Source organism: Argentina silus, assembly GCF_951799395.1.
Source record: "Argentina silus genome assembly, chromosome: 14".
NCBI classification, from domain to species: domain Eukaryota; kingdom Metazoa; phylum Chordata; class Actinopteri; order Argentiniformes; family Argentinidae; genus Argentina; species Argentina silus.
This window is the reverse complement of record NC_139668.1, coordinates 17,683,421-17,709,632: the sequence shown is the minus strand read 5'-3', so window position 1 is coordinate 17,709,632 and position 26,212 is coordinate 17,683,421. Positions and strand designations below refer to the sequence as shown.

At 45.9% G+C, this 26,212-nt stretch overlaps 2 protein-coding genes across 2 annotated transcripts in view; one reads left to right on the top strand and one right to left on the bottom strand.

Annotated features, from left to right (window-relative positions):
* cenpf (centromere protein F) overlaps positions 1-204 on the top strand; it is a gene marked incomplete at its 5' end in the record, with an annotated part of 15,230 nt that extends 15,026 nt beyond the window's left edge. The window contains one exon of the mRNA XM_083684800.1: positions 1-204. This exon is cut by the window's left edge and continues 452 nt beyond it.
* A 12,229-nt stretch (positions 205-12,433) lies between these two features.
* kcnk2a (potassium channel, subfamily K, member 2a) lies at positions 12,434-25,650 on the bottom strand (the record flags this gene model as incomplete). Its single annotated transcript, XM_083684236.1, has 7 exons — positions 25,436-25,650; positions 25,095-25,185; positions 21,090-21,207; positions 17,824-17,984; positions 15,298-15,484; positions 14,610-14,749; positions 12,434-12,757 (listed from the first exon to the last, which is right to left on the bottom strand). Exons 1-7 carry the CDS (start codon positions 25,531-25,533, stop codon positions 12,434-12,436), a joined length of 1,119 nt encoding a protein of 372 aa, XP_083540362.1. The 5' UTR covers positions 25,534-25,650.
* Between the last annotated feature and the right edge of the window lie 562 nt (positions 25,651-26,212).

The window sequence follows — 26,212 nt, the reverse complement described above, 5'->3', positions numbered from 1 at the left end:
TAAAGACTGTGTGGTTTTGTACAGTTATGTCGCCTATGAAATAGAAGAAAATGACTGATGGCACCTGATTCGTTATGGCAGCTGTAGATGTTAGACATTTCTTTGTTGTTTAAGTGTTTCTAATCTTTTCGTTGTCTTGAAATGTCCACTGTGTTTAATTCTCCTTCTCTCTCCTGTGTTTGAAACTAATAATGGAACACGCTTTTCTTTTCTTTCTTTTTTTTTACTAAACGTTCTGATCAAAATGGCGTCAGTTGTCAGTTTGTGTCTCTTTACTTCCTTCTCTACAATCCGTGCACATTTGAGTGCAGTTATGAGCATGAGCACAATTTTGTCAGAGCCATACAATATAAACAGATCTAGCACATACAGATCTCCATAAATATATATAATGTGTATTTGGTTGAATAATGACAATCTGTCTATATGTATATAATAATATCTGTATGTGTTAGGTCTGTATATACTGTATTGTTCTGATGAAAGTGTTGTCAAATGTGCATTAAGATATAGATTATATATATAGAGAGAGAGAAAATATATATACAGAACACACCTTCTCATTCAATGGTTTTTCTTTACTTTTATTATTTTCTACATTGTAGATTAATATTGAAGATGTCAAAACTATGAAGGAACACATATGGAATTATGTAGTAAACAAAAAAGTGACAGCGTTGCACACTCTTGGCAAGTTTGTGTCCAAACTTATATCTATTACACACACATACACACGCACAGATGTACAGTCGTACAATCACCATTTGGTGCAGACATGAGTTACGCTGCACACTCACACACACTCACACACACACACACACACACACACACACACACACCATAAGAGGAGTTCTACCGCTACTATTATACTTCCCTCTGCTTAGCTCTCTCTCACACACAGGGCCGGGGAATTCAATATACCTGCCGCAGAGAGTGTCAGTGTTAGGAGCGCTGCCTTTTGAAGCCCGAGAAGGAAGGAATAATGAGCGCTGGATAAAAGAGGAAAGGCTCCTGCAGGCAGTTCTCCTGGTTGTCAGGGGGTCTGTGGGCTGAGATGCGATAGCTGATGCTCCTCCTGGTTGTCAGGGGGTCTGTGGGCTGAGATGCGATAGCTGATGCTCCTCCTGGTTGTCAGGGGGTCTGTGGGCTGAGATGCGATAGCTGATGCTCCTCCTGGTTGTCAGGGGGTCTGTGGGCTGAGATGCGATAGCTGATGAGCCCTGAGTTTCGTCTTCCTTCCCACACAAGTACATCACTCACTTCTCCTAAGCTATTTTTTTTTTTTTACATATATGTTTTAGGGCATTTCTGCTTTTATTGGGATAGAGATAGTAGAGATTGGAGAGATTGACAGGAATGATGGGTGAGAGAGAGAGGAGGGATGACATGGATATGACATGGATATGTCGATGCGCCCCCTCCTTAGCTACGTCTGCCTACTCCTGTCTCACACCCTCTAGCTCTCCCTCTCTCTTACCCTTATGATGTGGCTCTTTCTAACCCCCAGGGAGCAGGTAAGCCCAAGGTGTGTGTGCGCGCTCTCTTGAGGTGCAGGTACAGAAATCCAATTCCCCCCTCTGCAAGTAGATAGATAGATAGATAGATAGACAGGTACTTTATTGATCCCCGAGGGGAAATTAAGGCAAAGGACCCGAGCCTCCTCAGGAAATAAAGCCGTCTCTGGCCCCTCTTGTACAGGACATGTGTGTTACCAGTCCAGTCCAGTTTATTGTCCAGGTGCACCCCCGGGTACTTGTAGCTCTGGACCACCTCCACTTCCTCTCCCTTGATGGAAACAGGAGACAGGGGGACCCTAGTCGTCCTAAAGTCCACCACCATCTCCTTTGTCTTGCTGATGTTGAGTAGCAGGTGGTTTTGCTCACACCACTCAACAATACTGTCCACCAGTCCTCTGTACTCAGTCTCCTGGCCTCCACTGACACATCCCACAATAGCAGAATTGTCCGAGAACTTCTGCAGATGGCAAGTATCTGTGTTGTGCCTGAAGTCCGAGGTATAGAGGGTGAAGAGGAAGGGAGCCAGAACTGTCCCCTGGGGGGCGCCAGTGCTGCTCACCACCCAGTCCGACACACATCCCTGCAGCCGTACAAACTGTGGCCTGTTGGTCAGGTAGTTCGTAATCCAGGAAACAATGGGGGAGTCCACCTGCATCCTCAGAAGCTTATCCGCAAGTAGTAAGGGCTGTATGGTGTTAAATGCACTGGAGAAGTCAAAGAACATGACCCTCACAGTGCTGCCCCTGAGCTCTGTGTAATAGATAGATGATGGCATCATCCACACCAATGTCTGCCTGGTAGGCAAACTGCAGGGGGTCCAAGGATGTCTTCACCAGGGTGTCTTTACCATGTCTTCACCACTTCAAGTGAGGCGATGGCTCATGTCCCTCACGGCGTAGGAAGCATTATATATAGACTGTCAGGAGGGCAGATGAAACCATTCACATTTATAGGTTCATCCTACACATGAATGCATCACAGAGCCTCTGAGACTGACGGTGTCACCTACATGAGCCCATCACCACCGTCTAGTCTTAAGGGGGTCATACACACAAAGACATACTTCTATGTTTAACTCATTTAGTGCCGTGGGTGAATAAATTCACCCAGACTGTCCACATTCTAGAGTGCCTGGGGAGACTTTATTCACAAATACATTATGATGTGTCATTTTGCAGCCAACCTTGTGGTGAGTGTTCCGGAATTCTTTGGCAGTTAGTGAGTTAAAGTGTGTTTATAATAGGCCAGCCCCAAGATTGATGATATTTGATAGATGTTTTAACTTTTGAAAAAACTGAACAAGCTATATTGTAATAGCTCCCAGAATACGCTTTTTGCTGTAGTCAGCAATGATAGTGAACTTAGGATACATGATTTCCCCCGAAGTCCTTCCTGTTGGACTCTAAAGTGGAGTCTCACTGTCCCTGATCACAATGGTGTTGTTCCAACAGGGTTTTATCAGTTTGAACGAAATAATCTGTGGAGCTCGTTTGCTAGAATTAGTGCTGGGTCGCTAAGTTTGAATTCAGCTTGTATTTCTTGCAGCGGGTCTGGCAACCTCCCCACACCGTTTAAACGGCTGTTACCGTGTGGCACCGCCCTAACAACGAGCCTTAGGAGAGGGGAGAGGGGCTAGCACGGACCGAAGAAATCTGCACTCTAATAGCACTCACTAAAAGCACATCATCACCAGCCAAACTTTAAACTGGATGTTTAGCTTTTCTCTGAGGATATGAAATTGCAGCTGTGTGTGTGTGTGTGTGTGTGCGTGTGTCTGTGCGTGTGCATGTGTGTGCGTGTGCGTGTGCGTGTGTGTGTGCGTTTGCACACGTGTGAGAGGTAGAGCAACAGAGAGAAATTATTCAGCGGCATGCCCTCAAATGTCAGTCAACACGAGCTGCTCAGGTCAGTCCACCATTCAGAATAGGATGGTTCAAGTGCAGGTCAGTCATACTTTCACAACTGTCAGACAGTCGGTCATATCTTCATATCGATCATAGAAATAGATTGTTACGTCAATACCAGCAGTGATAATGACCCCCTCATCTCTGTGTGCCGCCCTGTGTCTGTGAGTCCTGTTGTAGTTGTTATGCCTGGTCAGAGATATCTCCATACAGTAACTGCTGACTCAGACTCTACTGGGATCAGGAGAGTGATTCTCTGTGTTTGGACAGAGAAAGAGAGAGAGAGAAAGAGAGAGAGAGAAAGAGTTTGTGTGTGTGTGTCCCCGCGGATGTGTGTGTGTGTGTGTGTGTGTGTGTGTGTGTGTGTGTGTGTGTGTGTGTGTGTGTGTGTCTGTCTGTCTGTCTGTCTGTCTGTCTGTCTGTCTGTTTGTCTGCTTGTCTGTCTGTCTATTATTCTCTCCTCAAGTTGTCCTTGCTGTCACTTAGGCCTAATTTGATTAGTTCCACTGTAAATGGGGTTTGTGTGTGTGTGTGTGTGTGTGTGTGTTTGTGTGTGTGTGTGTGTGTGTGTGTGTGTGTGTGTGTGTGTGTGTGTGTGTGTTGGGGGGGGGGGGGGTATTGTTGGGGAATCCCCTTAGATAATTGTATTGATCCCTGATCCTCCCTGGGGTGTCTGCATGTGAATAGAGCCATACAAATAAAACAGATTGATTCATTGATTAGCTGAGCTCAACACTGATGCTGAAACTTCAGTACAATAGCCCAGATGGGCGACTGAACATCCAAACATTTGGTCCCAAGGCAAGCAGGCTTCCTCTAGTTCTCCCAGCATCACTGTATTCCCACACTACAAACTGTCCCATCTGAATCTGCTGCCAGAGAGAGAGAGAGCAGGAGAATCCCCAGCAACATCCAGGTTGGTTAGAACAACTTTATACCAACATAAGAACTGATTGGTTAGAACAACTTTATACCCCAGCGCAGCCCAGAACACTGGGTGCAGATACTCTTCCGAGCACACACACACACACACACAAGTGCGCACATGCGTACGCACATGCACGCACGCACACACACACACGTGTGTGCACACACATGCATGCACACACACAGACAGATAGACACACACACACACATACACACACACACACACACACACACACACACACACACACACACACACACTGCCAGAGCGGATGTACTCCTTTGCCCACCACGCTTTCCGTGTTGATGATTCCGTCTGTGGAAGTCAGCGGAAACCCCAGAGCCAGTAACAACTGGGCCTGGGAGCGGCCCGGGTGATGCCATGGGTCGGCGAAGCTGTGTTTTGACTGGCGCTGAGACAAGTGTGTGTTGTGTGTCTGCTGTGTGTGTGTGAGAGACTGCGGGGTCTCTGTATGCATGAGCTGCTCTATTCTCTCCCCGGCAACACTGTCTAAGCAACCGTCGCCGGGGACAACGCCTCGGCCAAGCCACTGGCAGGAAGTTGAGACTGGTGAACGAGGGAACAAGGGTAGGAGGGGTGAGGGATGGGGCGGGGGGGGGGGCGGTCGGCGGGGGGGGGGAGGGGCGATGGACTGATGAGAGTGAAAGAGATGGGATATAGAGGGGCTGATTAGGAGGTTTGAACAGGGCAATGGAAGAATGGGGCGGCTGGTCTTAGAGTGAATGTGGTGTGGTGGGGGTTGGGGGAATCAGAAGTTTGAATGGTGCAACCTAGAAGGAGGAGGAAGTGAGTAGAGGGAGAGGGAGTGTGTGTGTGTGTGGGGGGGGGGGGGGGGTCACTGCATCATCTGGTACCAGTTCGCCTCCTATAGCCAGGAAGGGAAATGGCTGTTGCCGTAGTGACAGAGAGCTAGAGCAGGCCTGAGGACCCCTCAGACTTGTGCTGAGTCAGTGAGTTGGAAGGCCTGGCAACTGCCTGATAAGATGTGGGTCTCTGAAGCCCAGGGAAGTTGTGGTATCGAATAAAAATCACCATATAACTTCAGGACATGAGGGCTCATAGCTCTCGCTGATAACTATGTGTCACTGTACTGTAAGATTGCAAAGTAGCCGTTTAAAAATCGATACATCCAGTATTGTTCCGTATGAGATGAGAGACCTTTTTGTGCTGAGGAGGCACATTTTTCGCTTGAGACACAGAGACAAAGAGGAAAAGCAAGATGAGGTGGACTGGAGACAGGGAGATGTGTTGGACCGCTGGAAGCACCAGTGTGAGAAGACTATCTGCTGCCGGGAGAGATAGGCTTGTTGGTGTTAACTGGTATTGGCTGGTTTTGGCCGGTGGCCAATTTGGCTGAGTCCTGCGTGAGAACTGAGCTGGATGAGAGGATGATTTAGTGGGAGGTGAAGAGAGGAGGAGGTTGAGAGGAAAGAATGAAAGCTATGAAATAACGAACTGGGAACACGGTGAGGAAGAGAACATTAGAAACTTACCAGTGGAAATGCCTCAAACCGTTCAAAATCAACTCTCTCTCACTTTCCCTCACTCAATACCCCCCCCCCCCCCCCTTTTCTCTCTCTGTCTCTCTCTGTCTCTCTCTGTCTCTCTCTCTCTCTGTGTCTCTCTCTCTCTCTCTCTCTCTCTCTGTCTCTCTCCCTCTCTCTCTCTCTGTCTCTCTCTCTGTCTCTCTCCCTCTCTCTCTCTCTGTCTCTCTCTCTGTCTCTCTCCCTCTCTCTCTCTCTGTCTCTCTCTCTCTCTCTCTCTCTCTCTCTCTCGCCCACATTTTTTCTCTCAGCCAGGATGCATATTCTTCACCTACTGTTTGTTTTGGTGGTCATTGAACGTTCACTATGTGTTGAGAGTGAGTTCAATGACGGGAAATTCAGTTTATAACGGCCCTGTGATACTGCTGTGTCACACTGATGCACACATTCAAGAACAGGTTCTATTCACCAGAGAATTTCTAAAGGGAATGCACATGAAACTTTGTACTGGCATTGTTTTCAGTCATTCCTGGGAATGCACTACTAACACAATTTGAGTAGAATTTAATTGATTTTCAGATGGGTTTGGATATGGGCTTCCTGTCCCCACAGACTCACTTAGTGGGCTTGGTAGAAATTGCTTTTAAGGGTCAGACTTTTATTTATTTAAATTGAATTTGTATTTATTCATAATTTAAAAAGACCTCACTGAGACCAGGGTCTACTTTTCAGCAGGAAAAGTTAACAAGAATAATACAATACAACAGTTTAGAAGAACACCTCACTTAATACCCACATGTACAATCCTCCCTAAGAAATGTGAAATGATCCAAAGTCACCACTGTCCATTTGTAAAGTAACCTGACCAGTGTAATTTACTATTAAAAAGGACTGCATCTGAGAATTGATCAGGGACTCCAATATTTCAGCTAAACAAGAAAGCCTCGGGATATATAATTATTCAAATTGCTGGGATCACCCCATTATGACGAGGAAGCGCTTCAGTTGCCTTCCTCACTTTGTGAACGGTACCAGAGAGAACTGTCACGTTAAAAATAACGTTATGAGTCAGAGGTTCAGCCATTAATAGGTCAGAGAGCTGCAGGAGATATGGATCGAACATGTCAAGCCCCGGTAGACTTTTTAACATCAGTCTTACAGAACTCACCAAACACTTCCTTGGTAGAAACACGGTTGGAGAATACAGGGTCATTGTTAGCAGCTATCAGGCTATCAGTCTGAACAGGCTACCTAGTCAGGCTATCAGTCTGAACAGGCTACCTAGTCAGGCTATGAGTCTGAACAGGCTACCTAGTCAGGCTATGAGTCTGAACAGGCTACCTAGTCAGGCTATGAGTCTGATATTTAAATCATTGTTTCTTTCAAACAAGCATTCTGCAGAGACTGCAGAGTTGGTTTAAGGCGTCACCTTTTTTTTTTCTTCTTTTTTTTTCACGGTGTTAGAACTGGATAAAACTTGCTGAGGTTGAATGGGGGTGGAACTATTGTGTTTCAGTGATTTAACTGCTTTCCAAAATGTAGTTGGGTCACCACCAGAATCAGAGATAGTGTTTAAATAGTAACTTGACCACTGCATACATCTTTAAGCTTGTCTGAAACATATGTCAACCAATCCTAGTTGAGGTCACCCATAATTAACATTTTACCAAACTGCCTTGTATGTGACAAATACAATTTGATTTGATTTGATTTGATTTGAAATCTGCGTAATGCTTTAGCTTACATTACTTCTATAGAGAGGTGGAGGGTTGCCATGTTGAAGACATGAGTTTTCTTCCAAAGACTCCTTCAGTACCAGAACCACAGAGACACAAATGGTGTAGCTTGTCTTGTGTAGCACGCTAGAAGCTAGGTAAGTAATTTCACTGGTTATGCTACAGTATGTGCTGTAGAAGCTAAGGAAATCTGAGTACAAAGAGCGTTCATGATTAATGTATCCTGACATTTAATTCTTCCAGTCCTGCAGTAGTCTGAATGATGGACCTACTGTATGACAGACCAGTTTCACCTGACACCTTAGAGATGTGGGGCCACTTGCAGCCAAACGGTCTGACGATTAGCTGAGTGCTTACATCTGGTTAGGTAATCCAGGGGGGCAGGGGCCCGCCGTAGATTGAAGACCCATCTCTTCAGGCTACATCTTAACTGTCCCTCCTAAAGACCTCTTCATCCCCACTACCCCTCTGTGCAAGTTTCTCTCTTGTAAATACATTATCTTTTTTTAAAATTAAAGAAAATTATTATGATGACTGATGGATAGATGATTCACTTACTTAGTCAAATGTATTTGTTGTAAGTCACTTTGGATAAAGGCGTCTGCTAAATGCCATAAATGAGATGTCGGATGCTGAGTGAACCCAGGAAATGCTGTTGACGTCAAAAGAAGCCTTTTCATTTGGCGATATTAATATGCTTCTGATGTCGTTTGTGGGCTACGAACAAAAAAAAAGAAAAACGGTCCCAGGGAGAATAATAGAAATGGAAATAACAACAACAATAGAAACTGAAAAAATGTAAATGTGAGGGGAGAACAGCTAGTGATGACCATCTATGTTGTATTGTCCTGTTTCAACCGACAAATTAAAGATGTAGAGATGGCTCCCTCTAATAATGACAGAGGTAGCGTTGTAGATTGAATGGGAGGAAGGAGAATACCTTCACTGATTGGATGTTACCAGTTATAATGCAGCATTGTTCCAACCAATGTACTGTATCTATTTATGTCTGTATCGTAACTGGAAAAAAAAAATGTTTAACATTTGTGGCCAAATCACCTCAAAGTAATTTCCAACCAAGTCAGAGAGTTCATCTGAGGTGATTTGGCCACAAATGCATAAAACATTTTTCTCCCCATATCACTCACATTGTTTTTTTGTTAGCTGTGGCTCAAGTTATCTGACGTTAGTAATGGCTATTTATACATTTACATTTACATTTACATTTATGGCATTTAGCAGACGCCTTTATCCAAAGTGACTTACAACAAATACATTTGTTTAAGTAAGTGAATCATCTATCCATCAGTCATCATAAGATAAAGTAATCAATGCTCAGACCAGGGGCCATTGGCAGTCACAATGCTAGAAGAAGGAAAAAATACCTTCTTTTTTTTTAACAGGAGAAAAACTTGTACAGGGGGGTAGTGGGGATGAAGAGGTCTTTAGGAGGGACCGTTATACAACTCTGAACCATGGATTACAGTTTCTCCTGGCTCTTCGACTGCTTCCTTTGTTTGTTCCTACCAGAGACAAAGGCTGGGGTGTGTCAATCTCTATCAGTGAGGGCAGAAGCCATGACCATGGTACAATAAGTACAATAAGATCATAAGTTTATGTAAAAATGTTGCAGATGTGTAGCAGATGGAACAGATGTGGACACAGTAGACAGGTTAAGAATTGAGAATTTATATTTTCAAGTCATTAGATATACAAATTGTTCTACAGACATTTTACATGTTTTTGATAGAATCTTGACCCACAACGAGAGCTCCAACAGTGTAGAAATGTCCCAAACATACGTAGAAAAACGAAAAAAGATATGGATCATCGTAAAAAGCATTCACACATCTGGTGCATTAGCAGAACACAGCCCAGGCATTGAGTTAATAACAGTTTGGTTTTTTTAGCACAGCTAAAAAGATCATACATGTTAATCAAAATCAGTAACCCATGTTAGGAGTCAAAGCTAAAGACAAGAGTAGCAAAGACAGAGAAAAGGCAGAGATAGACAAAGCCACTACAATGGCACTGATGTGAACACAATCATGGTGACCCCTCAGGACAAGAACACTTCTGGCTGTAAGACCATGTTAGCTACTAGACTACTTTACTGTCTAGATTACTTTTACTGTCTTCAAGTTTGTTAGTACAGTTCATTACTGTCCACTACCCCCTATCCACTTCTCACATACCTCACAACTAACAACTGGCGGTTTTTCTCTGAGAGGACTGTTTTGTATCAGCAATCTCACACGTGAGTTCATACACTGTGTTGAGTACCTCCGGGTTGTAATACTGTAGGACACAGCTCTGTGCTAGACGCGTAGCAACGTCACAAGAAAGAGTATAGTTGCAGTTATCGCCACGTAACCACGATACGAAAGCCTTCATGGTGAAATAGTTAGCGGTGTACACATGAACATGTTGTAACTTTTTATAACAGGCTATTAAAATAAAAGTGCATTTTGAATGGCAGGTGTACTACTGTGTGTGGAAAGAGTTTGGCCAACTTCAATCACAAGGCTCTCGTAGCTGTTCCTTGTTTGCAAGCTTGGTTTAACATTCAGCAAACTCAGTTGATATGACTGTCACTCTCTCCAATGTGGTTCTAAGATGGCTTCCATGGATGTGATGTCGTCTAGGAACATCGACATGCTTTTAAGACGAAACCACAATGGCCAAACTCTGTGTGTGTGTGTGTGTGTGTGTGTGTGTGTGTGTGTGTGTGTGTGTGTGTGTGTGTGTAAGACTCTGGGTCTAACATGGTGGTGTGGTCATGGCACATAGCCCGCTATCTGTCCTTCACCTGCTAAAACGGTGTTGAAGTGTCGGATTTCAAGTAACATTCAGAGTCATCAAGCCTGTGCATCGGTTTGCAAAGTGCATCGATTCGCAAAACACATCCCATTCCCAAACCCTCCTCCTTAAATAATCTTCAATGGTTTCAGTCAAATATACCCCACACTGAACATAACAAGGCCTGGTATACGTTATGTCATATTGATATGAAAAATAGAAATGCATGTGATAAAAAATAAATCATCATTGACTATCCTGTCAGTCATGGCTGGGTGTAAACACTGGAACATTGACATTGAACAGACCGGTAAAACATGGGGGTTTACCTTCCCTCTCCTTGCAGAGGAGAACATCATTTGCAGATCTGCTCTTCACGGGCAGACTGCAGGTGACTAACAGTCAACTGTCAAACTCTCCTCTTTCTGTTCAATTTGGCATAGCACCAGTGGAGGCTGGTGGAGGTAGAAATCGGAGGACGGGCTCATTGTAATGCATCGGATTAGAATGAGGAACGGTATCAGTACCGTTCCTTATTCCATTCCATGCGTTACGATGAGCCCATTCTCCGATTTCTACCTCCACCAGCCTCCCCTGCATAGCACTGAATATGGTATTCGTAACATTAACTTGAACCATACATTTTTACAAAGCGTGTGTGTGTGTTGGGCAGCTTTGTAATGCACAAAGCATGTGTGTGCTCGGTAGCCATTTTGTGTCCTGGTGATGGTGAGAGAGATCTGTTTGTCCTGGTGGCAGTCACTAAAGAATACGCTATGACAGGGGCCGGTCGTTCACTGGCAATGTGCATAGCAACAAGACCCGCTGGATTAGAATCAGATAAAGAAGGATTCCATGGAGATTATGTCATAAAGGAGACCAGGAAGCACACGTGGGAACCAACTGTTCCAACTGCTATTTTCAATGAGAGGAGTTCCATGAGGCTCCCAGTGAAGATACTCGATATTATGTATCCGAATTTTGATATTTGCTCTATAGCAACACTGTGTTATCTTTTTCATCTCATTCTAGCCACTGGAGAGAATAACAGAAGAGATTTTAACAGTTAACAGTTACTGATTAAATAACAGTATTTCTGTCAAAAACTAATCATGAGATGTTGACATGTGACATTTGAAGAACATTGAAAATGCTGCCAGTCAGTGCTGCCGCTGTCTCCAACACAGTGCTTCCTCTCACTAACTTCATACACAGTTCCTGGCTTTCCGTTCACACTAGATGCTCGTTGTAAGCTTAAGGGCCCCAGTTTACAGTCACAACACATGTTAAACACTGTTGTTAAAGCAGGTCATAGTACCTCCACAAGAGGACAGGATGCGAGTTTACAATCTTCAATACAGACTGTCGCTTCAATACAATCTGTCGCTTCAGAGAAAAACAATGTAGTTTTGACAACAGTGCCACTCCTTTTGCGTCATTAATATGTTCCCCAGAACAGTAACAGTCAAGCCTCCATTTGCTGCTCAACCTCCCCCCCACCAACCCCCCCCCCCCCCCCCCCCCCCCCCCCCCCAAGACAATCATACTCACTGACCCAATGTATAGAACAAGAAGAAAAGAGAGAACATTGGCTGAGATCTTCCATACATGCATTTAGGTAAAAAAGGACTCAAGGCACAGGCTCCTTCATTAAAAAATCGAAGAGAGGTCCGGTTCTGATAGTTCTGGTAACAGTCAGAGGAGAGGTTCCCCTTCAGAACCCATTGACTCATTCTTCAGTGAAAGGCATAGACAGACCCTCTGCAGTGTTCCTTACACCTAAACCCCTAACCCTTTGGTTACTCTGGTAACAAGAAACGTTCTTAACCCTCCAAACATAACACAACCCACTCAGATCCATTGAGACATGCGCATCGTTCAAAGGTCCGTAGTGATCAGAGTACGTTTGCTTCGTCGTCCGCCAAAAGTGTAGGCATTAACCGATGATGTCATCCACCTGTGCCTGGCTGCCATAGGTTGATGTAATCAGGTGGGCGTCAGGTTCAGAGGCTCGGGGTCAGAGGTCAGAGGTGAACGTTTTGCGACCTCAGATGTGTTCTATGATGGCGATGTCTCCTCTTTCCGGGTCCGAGCCCAAGCCGTTCAGGAACAGACTGCCGTTTCGGGTCAGGGGCGGGTACATCATCAGCTCCCTCTCCCGTTCGTCGGTGAAGTTGACGGAGAGGGTCCTCTTGGGCGGGGTGAGCTCAGAGGCGGGGTTGAGGCCCAGCTCAGACGACAGTTTGCGTTTGATGGACGCGGCGCGCTGGAACTTGTCGTAGATCTCAACGCTCAGACGACGTCTTGTCTCCTTAAACTCTGCTGAGACGTTGGCCGTCCACTCAGCTGCATGGGCACGGATCTCCCCTACCTAGAGAGAAAGGGGGGGGGAGGAGAGGGAGAGAGGGAGAGAGAGAGAGGTGGAGTGAGGTAGAAGGGGGGGAGAGAGAGGTGGAGTGAGGTGGGGGGAGAGGGAGAGAGGGAGGAGACGGAGAGAGAGAGAGGTGGAATGAGGTGGGGGAGGGGGGGAGAGAGAGAGAGGTGGAATGAGGTGGGGGAGGGGGGGAGAGAGAGAGAGGTGGAGTGAGGTAGAAGGGGGGAGAGGTGGAGTGAGGACGGAGGGGGGAGAGAGAGAGAGAGGGGTGGAGTGAGATGGGGGAGAGGGAGAGAGGGAGGAGAAAGAGAAAAAGAGAGTGCAAGCGGAACAAAGGGAGAGAATGAGAAGTAAGAATTAGAGAGAGAGAGAGAGAGAGAGAGAGAGAGAGAGAGAGAGAGAGAGAGAGAGAGAGAGAGAGAGAGAGAGGAAGAGTGGTGTGTGAGTCGCTGGTCGTGATGTCTCACCCTGCCGTTTCCAGGAAGTCACCTCATTTACATGTATGTGCAATTACAGGAGCCTGGCTTGTGTGGTCATTGTGTATCAATCAGCCATTGAAAATCGAATCCACACACACTGTGACCGACCATCCGCTGTAACCAACCAGCGAGCCGGGGGAAAAGCTCTGAGAGACGCACAGCAGTGAACACGTCAGAGGATTGACGGGAGTTTGTGTTTTAGTATTGGCTGAATACAGAGGCCTCACTCTAGGCTGCTATTGTGACGGTACAAAACCCCTAAGAGCGCAGCCCATTAAATAGAGTGAGACGTCCATTGACAGAAGAACAGAATATGTACCATTACTGGTGAATCTGTGCTTTCTGATGAGAAAACAAGGTATAATATCCCCATTAGATCTTAGTCATTAACATACTCTCTCAGAGCTGTAACACAATCTCCCCTGCTTCTGGCCTTTCAACACTATTCTCTCTTCATACCAGATCAGATCACACACACACACACACACACACACACACGCGCGCGCGCGCACGCATGCATGGACGCACACAGTGGTTAACCTCTCAATGGTTAATCATGTGTCAGCCAGGGCCAGGGAGGCCAACAGATGCAGATCAGTGATGTCACCAGTGGAGTGATGTCTTTGCGTGAGTGGCAGGATGTCAGCATGATAACTCTGAGTATGAATGAATGATTCTCTCTCTCATACAACCAGTGTTGTTTTGGTCGTAGTTTGGGTCCTATTTCTATTATTTTTAGCACACTTTTGGGTCCATGCAGTCCCCTTGTATCCATGTCCTCTTTCCTCCATGTTTAATCATGCATTCAATGCATACTATGTGCGTATGATTTACAGTTTCTCCCTCAAAAGCAGTCCAAACCTGCACCACCAGTGCTTTCCCCTCCGGGAGGACTGGAGAGTGTCACTGGAAAAGCTCACGGTAATTCCATTGAAAGATGTTGATCTCATTCGATTTTCTTTCATTGGGGACATTTAATTGGATTGGGAAAGATTCTTATCAAAGGAATATGGTTAACCAGAGGGTGAAGGTTTACTGAGCTGTATGGTCTACTCTACTGTGACACACCTGAGTGAACCCTTCAGACCAGGGTTGGAGGGGAAGGGTGGAGGGGAAGTGTTGGGAACAGACAGTAGACCCGGAGTTGTGGTCCTCTGTGGCTCAGTTAGTGGAGCATGGCACTAACAATGCTTAGGTTGTGGGTTTGATTCCCACTGGGACCGTATATACTGAAAAATGTATGCACTCACTGCAATGTAAGTCGCTTTGGATAAAAGCATCAGCTAAATGGCGTATATTAGGAGTTGTGAGAAGGGTGGAGGGGAAGGGTGGAGGAACAGACAGCAGACTAGAAGTTGTGAGAGACGTACCTCCTCCTTGGTCTTCTTGGAGATGACCCTGAGCCAGTCTCCTATCATACTCAGCACCGCAGCAAAGTACGCCAGGCCCACCAGGATCCAGAACCACACCACAGGCTTGTAGTAGTCCAGATACTCAATCTCAGAGCCACCTAGAAGAACACACACGCGCGCACACACACACAGACAGACACACACACACACACACACACGCAGGCACACACACACGCAGGCACGCGCACACACACACACGCAGGCACACACACACACACACACATATACACACACTGATTCAAAACCTGTAGTAAATGGCCATGGCATAGACTTATGGGGCGACTCTGACAGAGGCAGCATGTTCCTCCCCCCGACAGCTGGGCCTCCGAGCATCTACTGCAAATCTATAAGGCAATGAGACCCAATTAGGACAGTTCTCTATGGACTGCTATTGTGTGTCAGAGGAGATCAGTGTGTGAGTGTGTGCGTGCGTGTGTGTGCGTGTGTGTGTGAATTATACAGGCTCCACAGCAGCTGAGCAGGCTGGTTTTGGGAGAATCAGTCCTTGGCCATTGTTGACAATACGAGACCTACAACAAATTACTGTTGTTAAGTACTACGGTATACAAACACGATGAGAATTAACTGTCTTGTTTTTAAGGGATTTGGCAATTTATCATAGTTTATAATATATATAACATGCTACCTGCCACAAAGTCACCAAACCCGATGGTTGTCAGGGTGATAACGACGAAGTAGAGGGACTCGAGGGCACTCCATCCCTCGATGTGTTTAAAGATGGCCGCCGGCAGAGCCACAAAGAGCAGACAGCCAAACAGTATGAAGAGAACCGTGGAGATGACACGGATCTTGGTCTGGCTCACGTCCCACCTCTGGGACACGGCGGGGAGAAAGAGAGACGGAGAGCATGTGATAAAAGAGCTCGCCTCAGTATTCCCTTGTGTGCTGTCGGAATGAAGAGGTTCTGCCACTGTGTTCATCTGGGATGTGGCTGATAGCCAGTGTTCGACTCCCCTGAGCATGGAGCCAATTAGGAGGAGCATCACACAGCCACACACACACACACACAGCCACACACACACAAACACACACATACACATACACATACACATACACATACACACACACACACACACACACACACACACACACACACACACACACACACATACACATACACACACACACACACACACACACACACACACACACACACACACATACACAAATACAGACTATTTACAAACACAGATTGAACTTGTGTCCCTATCCGAAGCAAACTACAATAATACTGAAGTCCTGTGATCCTCTGCTGCAGCAAACCCATTCTCCATTCTACCCATCCACTCCTCCATTCTACCCATCCATCCCTCCATTCTACCCATCCACTCCTCCATTCTACCCATCCACTCCTCCATTCTACCCATCCACTCCTCCATTCTACCCATCCACTCCTCCATTCTACCCATCCACTCCTCCATTCTACCATCCACTCCTCCATTCTACCCATCCACTCCTCCATTCTACCATCCACTCCTCCATTCTACCCATCCACTCCTCCATTCTACCATCCACTCCTCCATTCTACCATCCACTCCTCCATTCTACCCATCCACTCCTCCATTCTACCCATCCACTCCTCCATTCTACCATCCACTCCTCCATTCTACCATCCACTCCTCCATTCTACCCATCCACTCCTCCATTCTACCCATCCACTCCTCCATTCTACCCATCCACTCCTCCATTCTACCATCCACTCCTCCATTCTACCCATCCATCCCTCCATTCTACCCATCCATCCCTCCATTCTACCCATCCACTCCTCCATTCTACCCATCCATCCCTCCATTCTACCCATCCATCCCTCCATTCTACCCATCCACTCCTCCATTCTACCCATCCACTCCTCCATTCTACCATCCACTCCTCCATTCTACCCATCCACTCCTCCATTCTACCATCCATCCCTCCATTCTACCCATCCATCCCTCCATTCTACCCATCCACTCCTCCATTCTACCCATCCACTCCTCCATTCTACCCATCCACTCCTCCATTCTACCATCCACTCCTCCATTCTACCATCCACTCCTCCATTCTACCCATCCACTCCTCCATTCTACCCATCCATCCCTCCATTCTACCCATCCATCCCTCCATCCCTCCATCCATCCCTCCATTCTACCCATCCACTCCTCCATTCTACCCATCCATCCCTCCATTCTACCCATCCATCCCTCCATTCTACCCATCCATCCCTCCATTCTACCCATCCACCCCTCCATTCTACCCATCCACTCCTCCATTCTACCCATCCATCCCTCCATTCTACCCATCCACTCCTCCATTCTACCATCCACTCCTCCATTCTACCCATCCACTCCTCCATTCTACCCATCCATCCCTCCATTCTACCATCCACTCCTCCATTCTACCCATCCATCCCTCCATTCTACCCATCCATCCCTCCATTCTACCCATCCACTCCTCCATTCTACCATCCACTCCTCCATTCTACCCATCCACTCCTCCATTCTACCCATCCACTCCTCCATTCTACCCATCCACTCCTCCATTCTACCCATCCATCCCTCCGCATATGGATAAGAGACTTTCAGAAGTCTCTGCCACTCAGATGAGTGGATGAACCTGAAACTGTGTTTTAATCTTTTTCCCACAGCTATATCAGCCTGTGACCCTAAAGCCAATTATCCATCCCGCTGAAAAGCACTCCTGTGAGTGAAAGAACACAAGGTCTGAGGTTGATATGAATAAATCTATGCACACACACACACACCCACACACACACCCACACACACACGCACGCATGCACACATATACACACCCACACACACACACCCACACACACACACACATACACACACACACACACACACACACACACACACACACACACACACATGCACACACACACACACACACACACTGGCTGCTGTCTGAGATTAAGGCTTATGGATGCAGCATTGCATTGTGAATTATTCAATACAATAAACAAGTCTGTGTTAAACCTATGGCCCAGTCGACTGGTTAAAGCTTAGGAATCTGCCTTCCCTTGCCCTGCTTAGACTGCTTTCCCCTGCCCAGCCCCATCAAATCAATGCAAATGAAGGGGACAAGACAATGAGAGGAAGCCATCAAAGACTATTGAGATGCATCCATCATGCAACCAAACTTTGTCTGGACTCACCACAAACATCTTCTCCACCTTGGCGATGCCCTTCCCAAATATGGTTCCAAGCTGGTCCCCTACACCAGCCAATAGGAACCCAAAGAGAGGGATGCCTAAAAGGGCATAAATGATGCAGAAGATCTTCCCTCCCTCTGTGTGAGGAGAGATGTTCCCAAAACCTGGAGAGACAGAGAGGGCAATAAGGCAGAGATCAGGACCACACATGATGAGTTTTTATTAGGGGTCCAAGCAGAGAAGCTGAGCAGTAATTGTTGGAGTTCATTCTTATTGTTTTCCATATTCCGCCATTTTCATGAAAAATGTAAATAGATTTTACATGGAAAGACCCAGGTGGATGCGACTTTGCAGGATGGTACAGGGACATAGGCCACACCCTCTCATGCAATATCATGCCAATTGAACACATGGTGGCGCTATAACATGCAATTAATATGGCACACTTTGACAGGCCACGCCCCGCACCCTGTATGACATAGAATTCATAGAAAATGCATTTAGACGATCTATGGACCAAGGTCTATCAAAATAATACATTTTAGGCAAGCGGCTTAAACAACATGGCCGCTCTGAACCGATGGACTCTCAGGAGGGTGTGTTCTATTACTTACATGCTAATAAATTAGACATGGTGGGAGGCATCACTACAAAACTTGGCAAACATACGTCTAACACTCTTAGGAGCGATCTTATGTAATCACATTCAGATCTGTCACATGGTGGAGCTATGACATGCACATACAGTGCCCTGCGTAAGTAATGGGACAGTGCCCTGCGTAAGTAATGGGACAGTGATGTCTAACACTCTCAGGAGCGATCTTATGTAATCACATTCAGATCTGTCACATGGTGGAGCTATGACATGCACACACAGCGCCCTGCGTAAGTAATGGGACAGTGATGTCTAACACTCTTAGGAGCGATCTGATGTAATCACATTCAGATCTGTCACATGGTGGAGCTATGACATGCACATACAGTGCCCTGCGTAAGTAATGGGACAGTGCCCTGCGTAAGTAATGGGACAGTGAAGCATTTCTTCTTCTTTTGGCTCGACACTACACAAAAGTTTGGATTTGAAATCAAACAAGGTTAATGTTAAAGTAGAGATTCTCAGATTTTATTTGATGGTATTGGTGTCTTTTGGAGTGTAGAGCCAAATGAAGAGAAAATGTTTCACTGTCCCATTACTTACGCAGGGCACTGTCCCATTACTTACGCAGGGCACTGTGTTCTTGATCGGTTTTACTTAGAGTCATGAAAGTTGACAGTGATGGTCAGGGGTATGAGTGCTCCTAACCCCTAGAGTATGGTTGTGTTAGACTACAGGGTGACGCTATTAAATGTTTTTTTGCTAATCTGATGAAACATTTTACAAAGAAAGACCTGTTGCCATGGATCATGTATACCCAAATCCACGCAGCTTTTGAGAAGATTTTTAAAGTATGTTACCAGATTGAAAACACAGATATGAAAAACAGAATGCATCATGAGCATTTCCTAGACTTCAAAATGCAATGAGGCTTAGGCAGTTTGGAAAAGATAACCAAACTCTATATTGGTCACTTAAAACACATGACGGTCACATATTCTATTGGTGCCCTGTGAAATATGTGGTGCGATATTGTGCCATGGCTGCTTCAGCTATATTTTTACTTGAATGTTTTCCTGGACTGTAATTCAAAAACTCTGTCTGGAAACATGCTACTTCCTCTGTGAACAAGAGCCTTTGGGAGCAACTGCATGTCATTTCCTACAGAGGCATAAAATAACTGGACGACTGTTTATCCAGTAGCTATGTTCTAGGCTAGCTATATGCTAATAAATCCTCCTTAGTTCTCTTTCCCTCTATCCTCCCTCTCGCTATCCCTCTCTTTCTTTCTTTCTCTCTTTCTCTCTCTCTCTCTCTCTCTCTCTCTCTCTCTCTCTCTCTCCCTCTCCATTCACCCAGATGAAGCAGGGAGAAACAAGTAGATCAAAAATACTCCGCGAAAAAGCGGAGAATGGCCAAGCCGTCTAAATACTCTTGGCTCATTAAAATTCAGCATATTTTTTTTATACGTATTACCTTCCATTTGAATGTGAGAAGGTTCTTAATGCTAAATGTAACTATTTTCAGACTGTGACCTACATTTGAGTGAATAAAATACACACACACACACACACACACACACACACACACACACAAACACACAAACACAGACACTCCAATAACAGAGAAAAGGGGAGGAGGGTGTCCATCCAATTACTCCTAAAGTTTAACCCCCCACCCATACCTTCCCCCCCCCCCCCCCCCCACACACACACACACAGTCTGCCATCTTTTGAAGTTTAATTAAATCAAAAGGCCTTGGCTGAAAATCGCCATATTGATTGATTTCCAGTAGAACACTAATTGAGGAGAGAGATGTTAAAAGGGAGGGCAACTGAGATGTTGTGACGCATTACATAATCCAGTTACAGAAACAGGTGGGGAAACAGTGTCACTTATCACTGTTAATAAAGGGCTGGTCCAGGGTTTTGACACTAACATACATTTTTTAGATATACTGTACCGACCCAGATGGCTTAAAGTGTGATCACTCAACAGTAACTCTCTCATGCCACAGTAACCAGGGAACAAAGCGTGTTGCTTCACTAAGCATCAAAACATCCTTTCAGAAATCCCAACCCTACTTGTGTAGCAACCATACAGCATGTCCTCTGTAGGTGGGCGTATGATTAATGCTTAAATCAAAGAATATCTTATTTCTCTTATTTTCTCTGAATTCCTGAAAAAAAAAAACACCCTTTACCCAAGCCTTTAATGTCATTATATTTAGCACATTTGAGAAAAAGCTCAGTGTATTTGTTTACAGTGTGTGTGAAGGATCCAACTCTTGTATTGCTCCTTTTGCCCCTACCTGTGCACATGCCTGACCATGGGTATGTAAATGAGTGTGTGTGTGTGTGTGTGTGTGTGTGTGTGTGTGTGTGTGTGTGTGTGTGTGTGTGTGTGTGTAGGTGTGTGTGTGTGTGTGTGTGTGTGTGTGTGTGTGTGTGTGTGTGTCTGTGTGTGTGTGTGTGTGTGTGTAGGTGTGTGTGTGTGTGTGTGTGTGTGTGTGTGTCTGTGTGTGTGTGTGTGTGTGTGTAGGTGTGTGTGTGTGTGTGTGTGTGTGTGTCTGTGTGTGTGTGTGTGTGTGTGTAGGTGTGTGTGTGTGTGTGTGTGTGTGTGTGTGTGTCTGTGTGTGTGTGTGTGTGTGTGTAGGTGTGTGTGTGTGTCTTACCGATTGTGGTGATGACTGTCCCAGCAAAGAAGAAGGAGGAGCTTAGGTCCCAGATGCTGCTCTGGTTGTTCAGAGTTCCGGCTGGGTTGACCCCTGACCGGATCGCAGAGACCACTTGCTGTTGAACACACACACACACACACACACACACACACACACACACACACACACACACACACACACACACACACACACACACACAGACACACACACACACACACACACACAGTCAGGTTAGGTTGCATCATTTACCTGGAGACAACAAGTCATTCCTTTTTATCTTTCTCAAGAGTTTTTAATTTAAAGTAAAAACTGCAGAGAAAAATATTCAAAATGGTTGTTGGAAAAACTGAACCTTGACAGGGAATGCACAGGAATTCTGTGGGAAAAGAAAGCCAGATTTGTTTGTGATTGTATGCAGACGTATGACCAATCTAGCCAAAGGCTTTTAACAGCAGCAGGCAGTATGTAAGACCAACTCGTTACAGTAGTTGTGGGTCAGTGGAGGCTGTTGGAGGTAGACATCGGAGGATGGTCTCATACCATTCCATGCATTACAATGAGCATGTCATCCGATTTCTGCCTCCACCAGCCTCCCCTGACCCAGAACTACTGCCCTGTCATCACAAGTTCATAAACTAGTTATAAATAATATACAGTTACCGAACAGGCACTTATTAGTCTTCTGCTGACTACTGTAAATACCAATAAACACATAGACCAGCCCAGATAAAAAACATCCTAATCATAAACCATGAATTAAAAACATAACGTAACATCATGTATACATTTCTGACCAGACAGACAGGTGCCAAGGGACAGATTGACACATACAGTACAGGTACACAACATGAAGGCTATATTCCATGTAGGGCCGGTTTCCTAGACACAGATTAAGCATAATCGTAGATGAAAAAGCATCCTCAATGGAGACTTTCTGTTGAAACTGTGATTCAGTCCAGCGCTAGGTCTAATCTGTGTGTTCAAACCATCAAACTCCTATGGGTTGATAATCCACTGTGTGCGTGTGTGTGTGTGTGTATGTGTGTGTGTGTGTGTGTGTGTGTGTGTGTGTGTGTGTGTGTGTGTGTGTGTGTGTGTGTGTGTGAGTGAGTGCGCATTTGCATGTGTGTGTGTCTGTTGTCAAACTGTTTACCGTCAAACCAAGCATCTCCAAATACAAAACAGCTGGTTGTGTGCCAATGTTTCCTTTCACCCTGGTAACAGTAACATCAGAGTATCTGGATCCTTCTGAATAGCCTATATACCTTATATATATATATGTATAGCCTATATAATAGCCTATATACCTTCACATTATGACTTCACCACCATTTCCTCTTTTCCGGTAAAATTGAGAAGAAACAGCGAGCTGTACAGAAGGAAGGGCATATCAGATGGTGAAGAGGTTGTTGTGTATCACAGAGCTCACACACACACACACACACACACACACACACACACACACACACACACACACACACAGACACTCCAATTACAACAGAGAAAAGGGGAGGAAGGTGTCCTTCCAATTACTCCTGAAGTTTAACCCCCCACCCACCCACACCTCCCTCCCACTATTCCACTATCACAGGCCTTGTGATCACCCCCCCCCCACACACACACACACACACACAGTCTGCCAACTTTTAAAGTTTAATTAAATCAAAAGCCCTTGGCTGAAAATAGCCATATTGATTGATTTCCAGTAGAACACTAATTGAGGAGAGAGATATTAAAAGAGAGGGCAACTGAGATGTTGTGACGCATTACATAATCCAGTTACAGAAACAGGTGGGGAAACAGTGTCACTTATCACTGTTAATAAAGGGCTGGTCCAGGGTTTTGACACTAACATTCATTTTTTAGATATACTGTATCGACCCAGATGGCTTAAAGTGTGATCAGTCAACAGTAACTCTCTCATGCGTCTGGGCTAGAGGGCTGTGACGTCCTCCTGAAGGTATGAGGCCGTACATATGTGACTAAGGACTAGTGTTTATCACTGTGTGTGTGTGTGTGTGTGTGTGTGTGTGTGTGTGCGTGCGTGCGTGCGTGCGTGCGTGCGCGTGCGTGCGTGCGTGCGTGCGTGCGTGTGTGTGTGTGTGTGTGTGTGCGCATGTGTACGGAACAGTGTTTATCAGGGGTCAAGGCCCATACTTCCTTTGGGTCAAGGCTAAAGACTGAGTTGTGGCCAGAGACATCCTAACGTGTGTTTGGACACTGGAGACTTTAGGGTTACCGGTTAGGGTTAGGGTTAGGGTTAGGGTTAGGGTTAGGGTTAGCCCCAAGATAAGTGTTCAGATAAAGAAAATGGTCCTCTGTGGCTCAGTTGGCAGAGCATGACCATACAACACTTAGCTGAATGGCATGTATTATATATTAAAGACACAGGCTGGCTGCTCCCTGGTGCTGTAGCTGCTGCTGCTGCAGTCTGTCTGAGAGCTGTCCATGGTGCTGAACCAGCTCCACTCCCCTTATTCTCCATTCAGCGTGGATGCTGTGTCTCCCATCTGTGTTTCCCAAGTGTGATTGGGGCTAAATGTTTTCTCATTAAGATTTGTGTGCGTGTGTGTGTGTGTGTGTGTGTGTGTGCGTGCGTGCGTGCGTGTGTGCGCGTGTGTGTGCGCGAGTGCGCGTGTGCGTATGTGTGTGTGTGTGTGTGTGTGTGTGTGTGTGTATGTGTGTGTGTGTGTGAGTGTGTATGCAGACAAGTAGAAACATCTGCACCTGACAGGAGTGTGCCCTGTGGCCCGCCTGACCCACATACACACACCCAGCTGGAACACCTGCACTACTTTACACACACCTTTCTCCTTAAACTGAGGCCAGAAGGAGCCTCCGACACCTGGATTGACGTACCCTCCTCTCTCTACCGAACCTCCTCCCTCTCTCCCACATCCATTCTCATCCTCACTCTCTAGTACAACCCCTCCCTCTCTCTCTCTCTCTCTCTCTCTCTCTCTCTCTCTCTCTCTCTCTTTCTCTAATTCGTTCTCTTTCTCTCTCCAATTGTATCTAACCCTAACCCTAACTCACCTCTCTTCAGTCCTTCCCTGTCCTTCATTTCCTACTGTAGCGTTCTCTTCCTCTCTTTCTCTTCATTCTCTTCCTCCCTTTCCTTCCCTTCACTTCACTGATGTCCGACTCTTGTTGTTTTACACTCTCTCCTAACTCAACTGTGTGTTTGGGTGTTTGGCATTCTGGCATGCTGTCAGACGTCTGTCACGAGAGTCTTCTCTGAAGGAGAGAATTACAAATGTGGATGGAGGAACACGTTCTGATACACACTTCTTAACACAGCAGCAGCAGCAGTAGCACTTTCTCAATGTGTCACTCTGGCAATGAAACACATCATCACACACACACACACAAACAGCTTCACACACACACACAGCTTTTCACACACACACACACACACACACACACACACACACACACACACACACACACACACACAGCCTTTCACACACACACACACACACACACACACACACACACACACACACACACACATACAGCTTCACGTGGACGCACAGAGGGGCAGGAGGTGAACGGAGACAGAGGAGGAAGGAGGGAAGGTGCCAACTGGGCTGGGGAGAGATTTGCAGGGAGAATGCTCTGCTTTTGGGAGATAAGGCGCATGGACGGACACACACACACACACACACATACACACACACACACACACACACACACACACACACACACACACACACACACATACACACACACACACACACACACACACACACACACACACACACACACACACACACACACACACACACACACAGTGTTTCTCACTGTTAAATGAAAATAATTAAAGAACAGTGAGTTCACTGGAGCATCCTCATGTCTCCTGTTGATTAACCACACACTGCACAGACTTCAAAAGTGCTGGGATGGCTGTGACTCTTATATTATACCTGACTTCCGGAATAGTTGATTGATTGCTTTTGTCGTGTACAAATGAGCCCAGAGAGACACTAACACAACACTCACCTTAACCAGTTCCTCTAGCTGGCTGTGGTTGACACAGGAGTGTCTAGAGAGGAACTCCAGTTTCTGGGCCAGGATGGCCAGGCGCTGGGCACTGGGAGGGAAGAGACGGACAAACAGAATGAGACAGAGAGAGAGAGAGGGGGGAGAGAGAGAGAGAGACAGAGAGAGAGAGACAGAGAGACAGAGAGAGAGAGACAGAGAGAGATAGAGAGAGAGAGAGATAGATAGATAGACAGAGAAAGGGAGAGAGAGAGAGAGGGAGAGAGATAGAGACAGAGAGAGAGATAGATAGATAGATAGATAGAGAGAGAGAGAGAGAGAGAGAGAGAGATAGTACATACCTTTCATGGGGCTGCTCCAGGGTCCTGAACACTGCTGCCCCTACCACCAGGTAGAGCACCACCAGCAGGAAAATGGCTGACACTGTCTTCCACTTCATTACCGTGGAGATAGCCTCACATTCCTCGCCAGGACTCAATGTGATTGGCTTGGTGGAGAAGGAGAGGCGGGGCTTGGTGTTGTGAGTGGCGGTTTTGGGGTCCAGTAGGTCAGGTGCTGCCACTGTGAGGGGGAAATGAGTGGTTCATTGGCGTATTTATTGATGTTTCAATCAGTTTACTTTGGTGACAATGGGCTGTTAGTATGTGCTACAACATGCCTTCAATGTAATCTTAGCACAGGACTTAGCACTTCACTCACAGCAGGGATGAAACACTGCGTGTGTGTGAGTGTGTGTGGGGGGGGGGGGGGCATGTTTCAACACATGCTCCTTAGCAGAAGAAAAACACACTTTCTGTTCATTTTAGAAATTAGTCAATAAATCCTGTTCTTTGAGATATAGCCCGGAGCACCAGGGCTTTTAAACCTGCTGTACAAATGTAATTCACATACTGCCATTATATAATTATTCTGCTGCTTTTGCCCTGTGTGCACTGTGTGTGTGTGTGTGTGTGTGTGTGTGTGTGTGTGTGTGTGTGTGTGTGTGTGTGTGTGTGTGTGTGTGTGTGTGTGTGTGCACGTGTGAATGCCTGTGTGCATGCGTGGGTGTGTGACAAAGAACAGTATATTCCTAAATAACCAGTAGTTCAAGTATGATCAGGATTATTAGTTTGTATTGA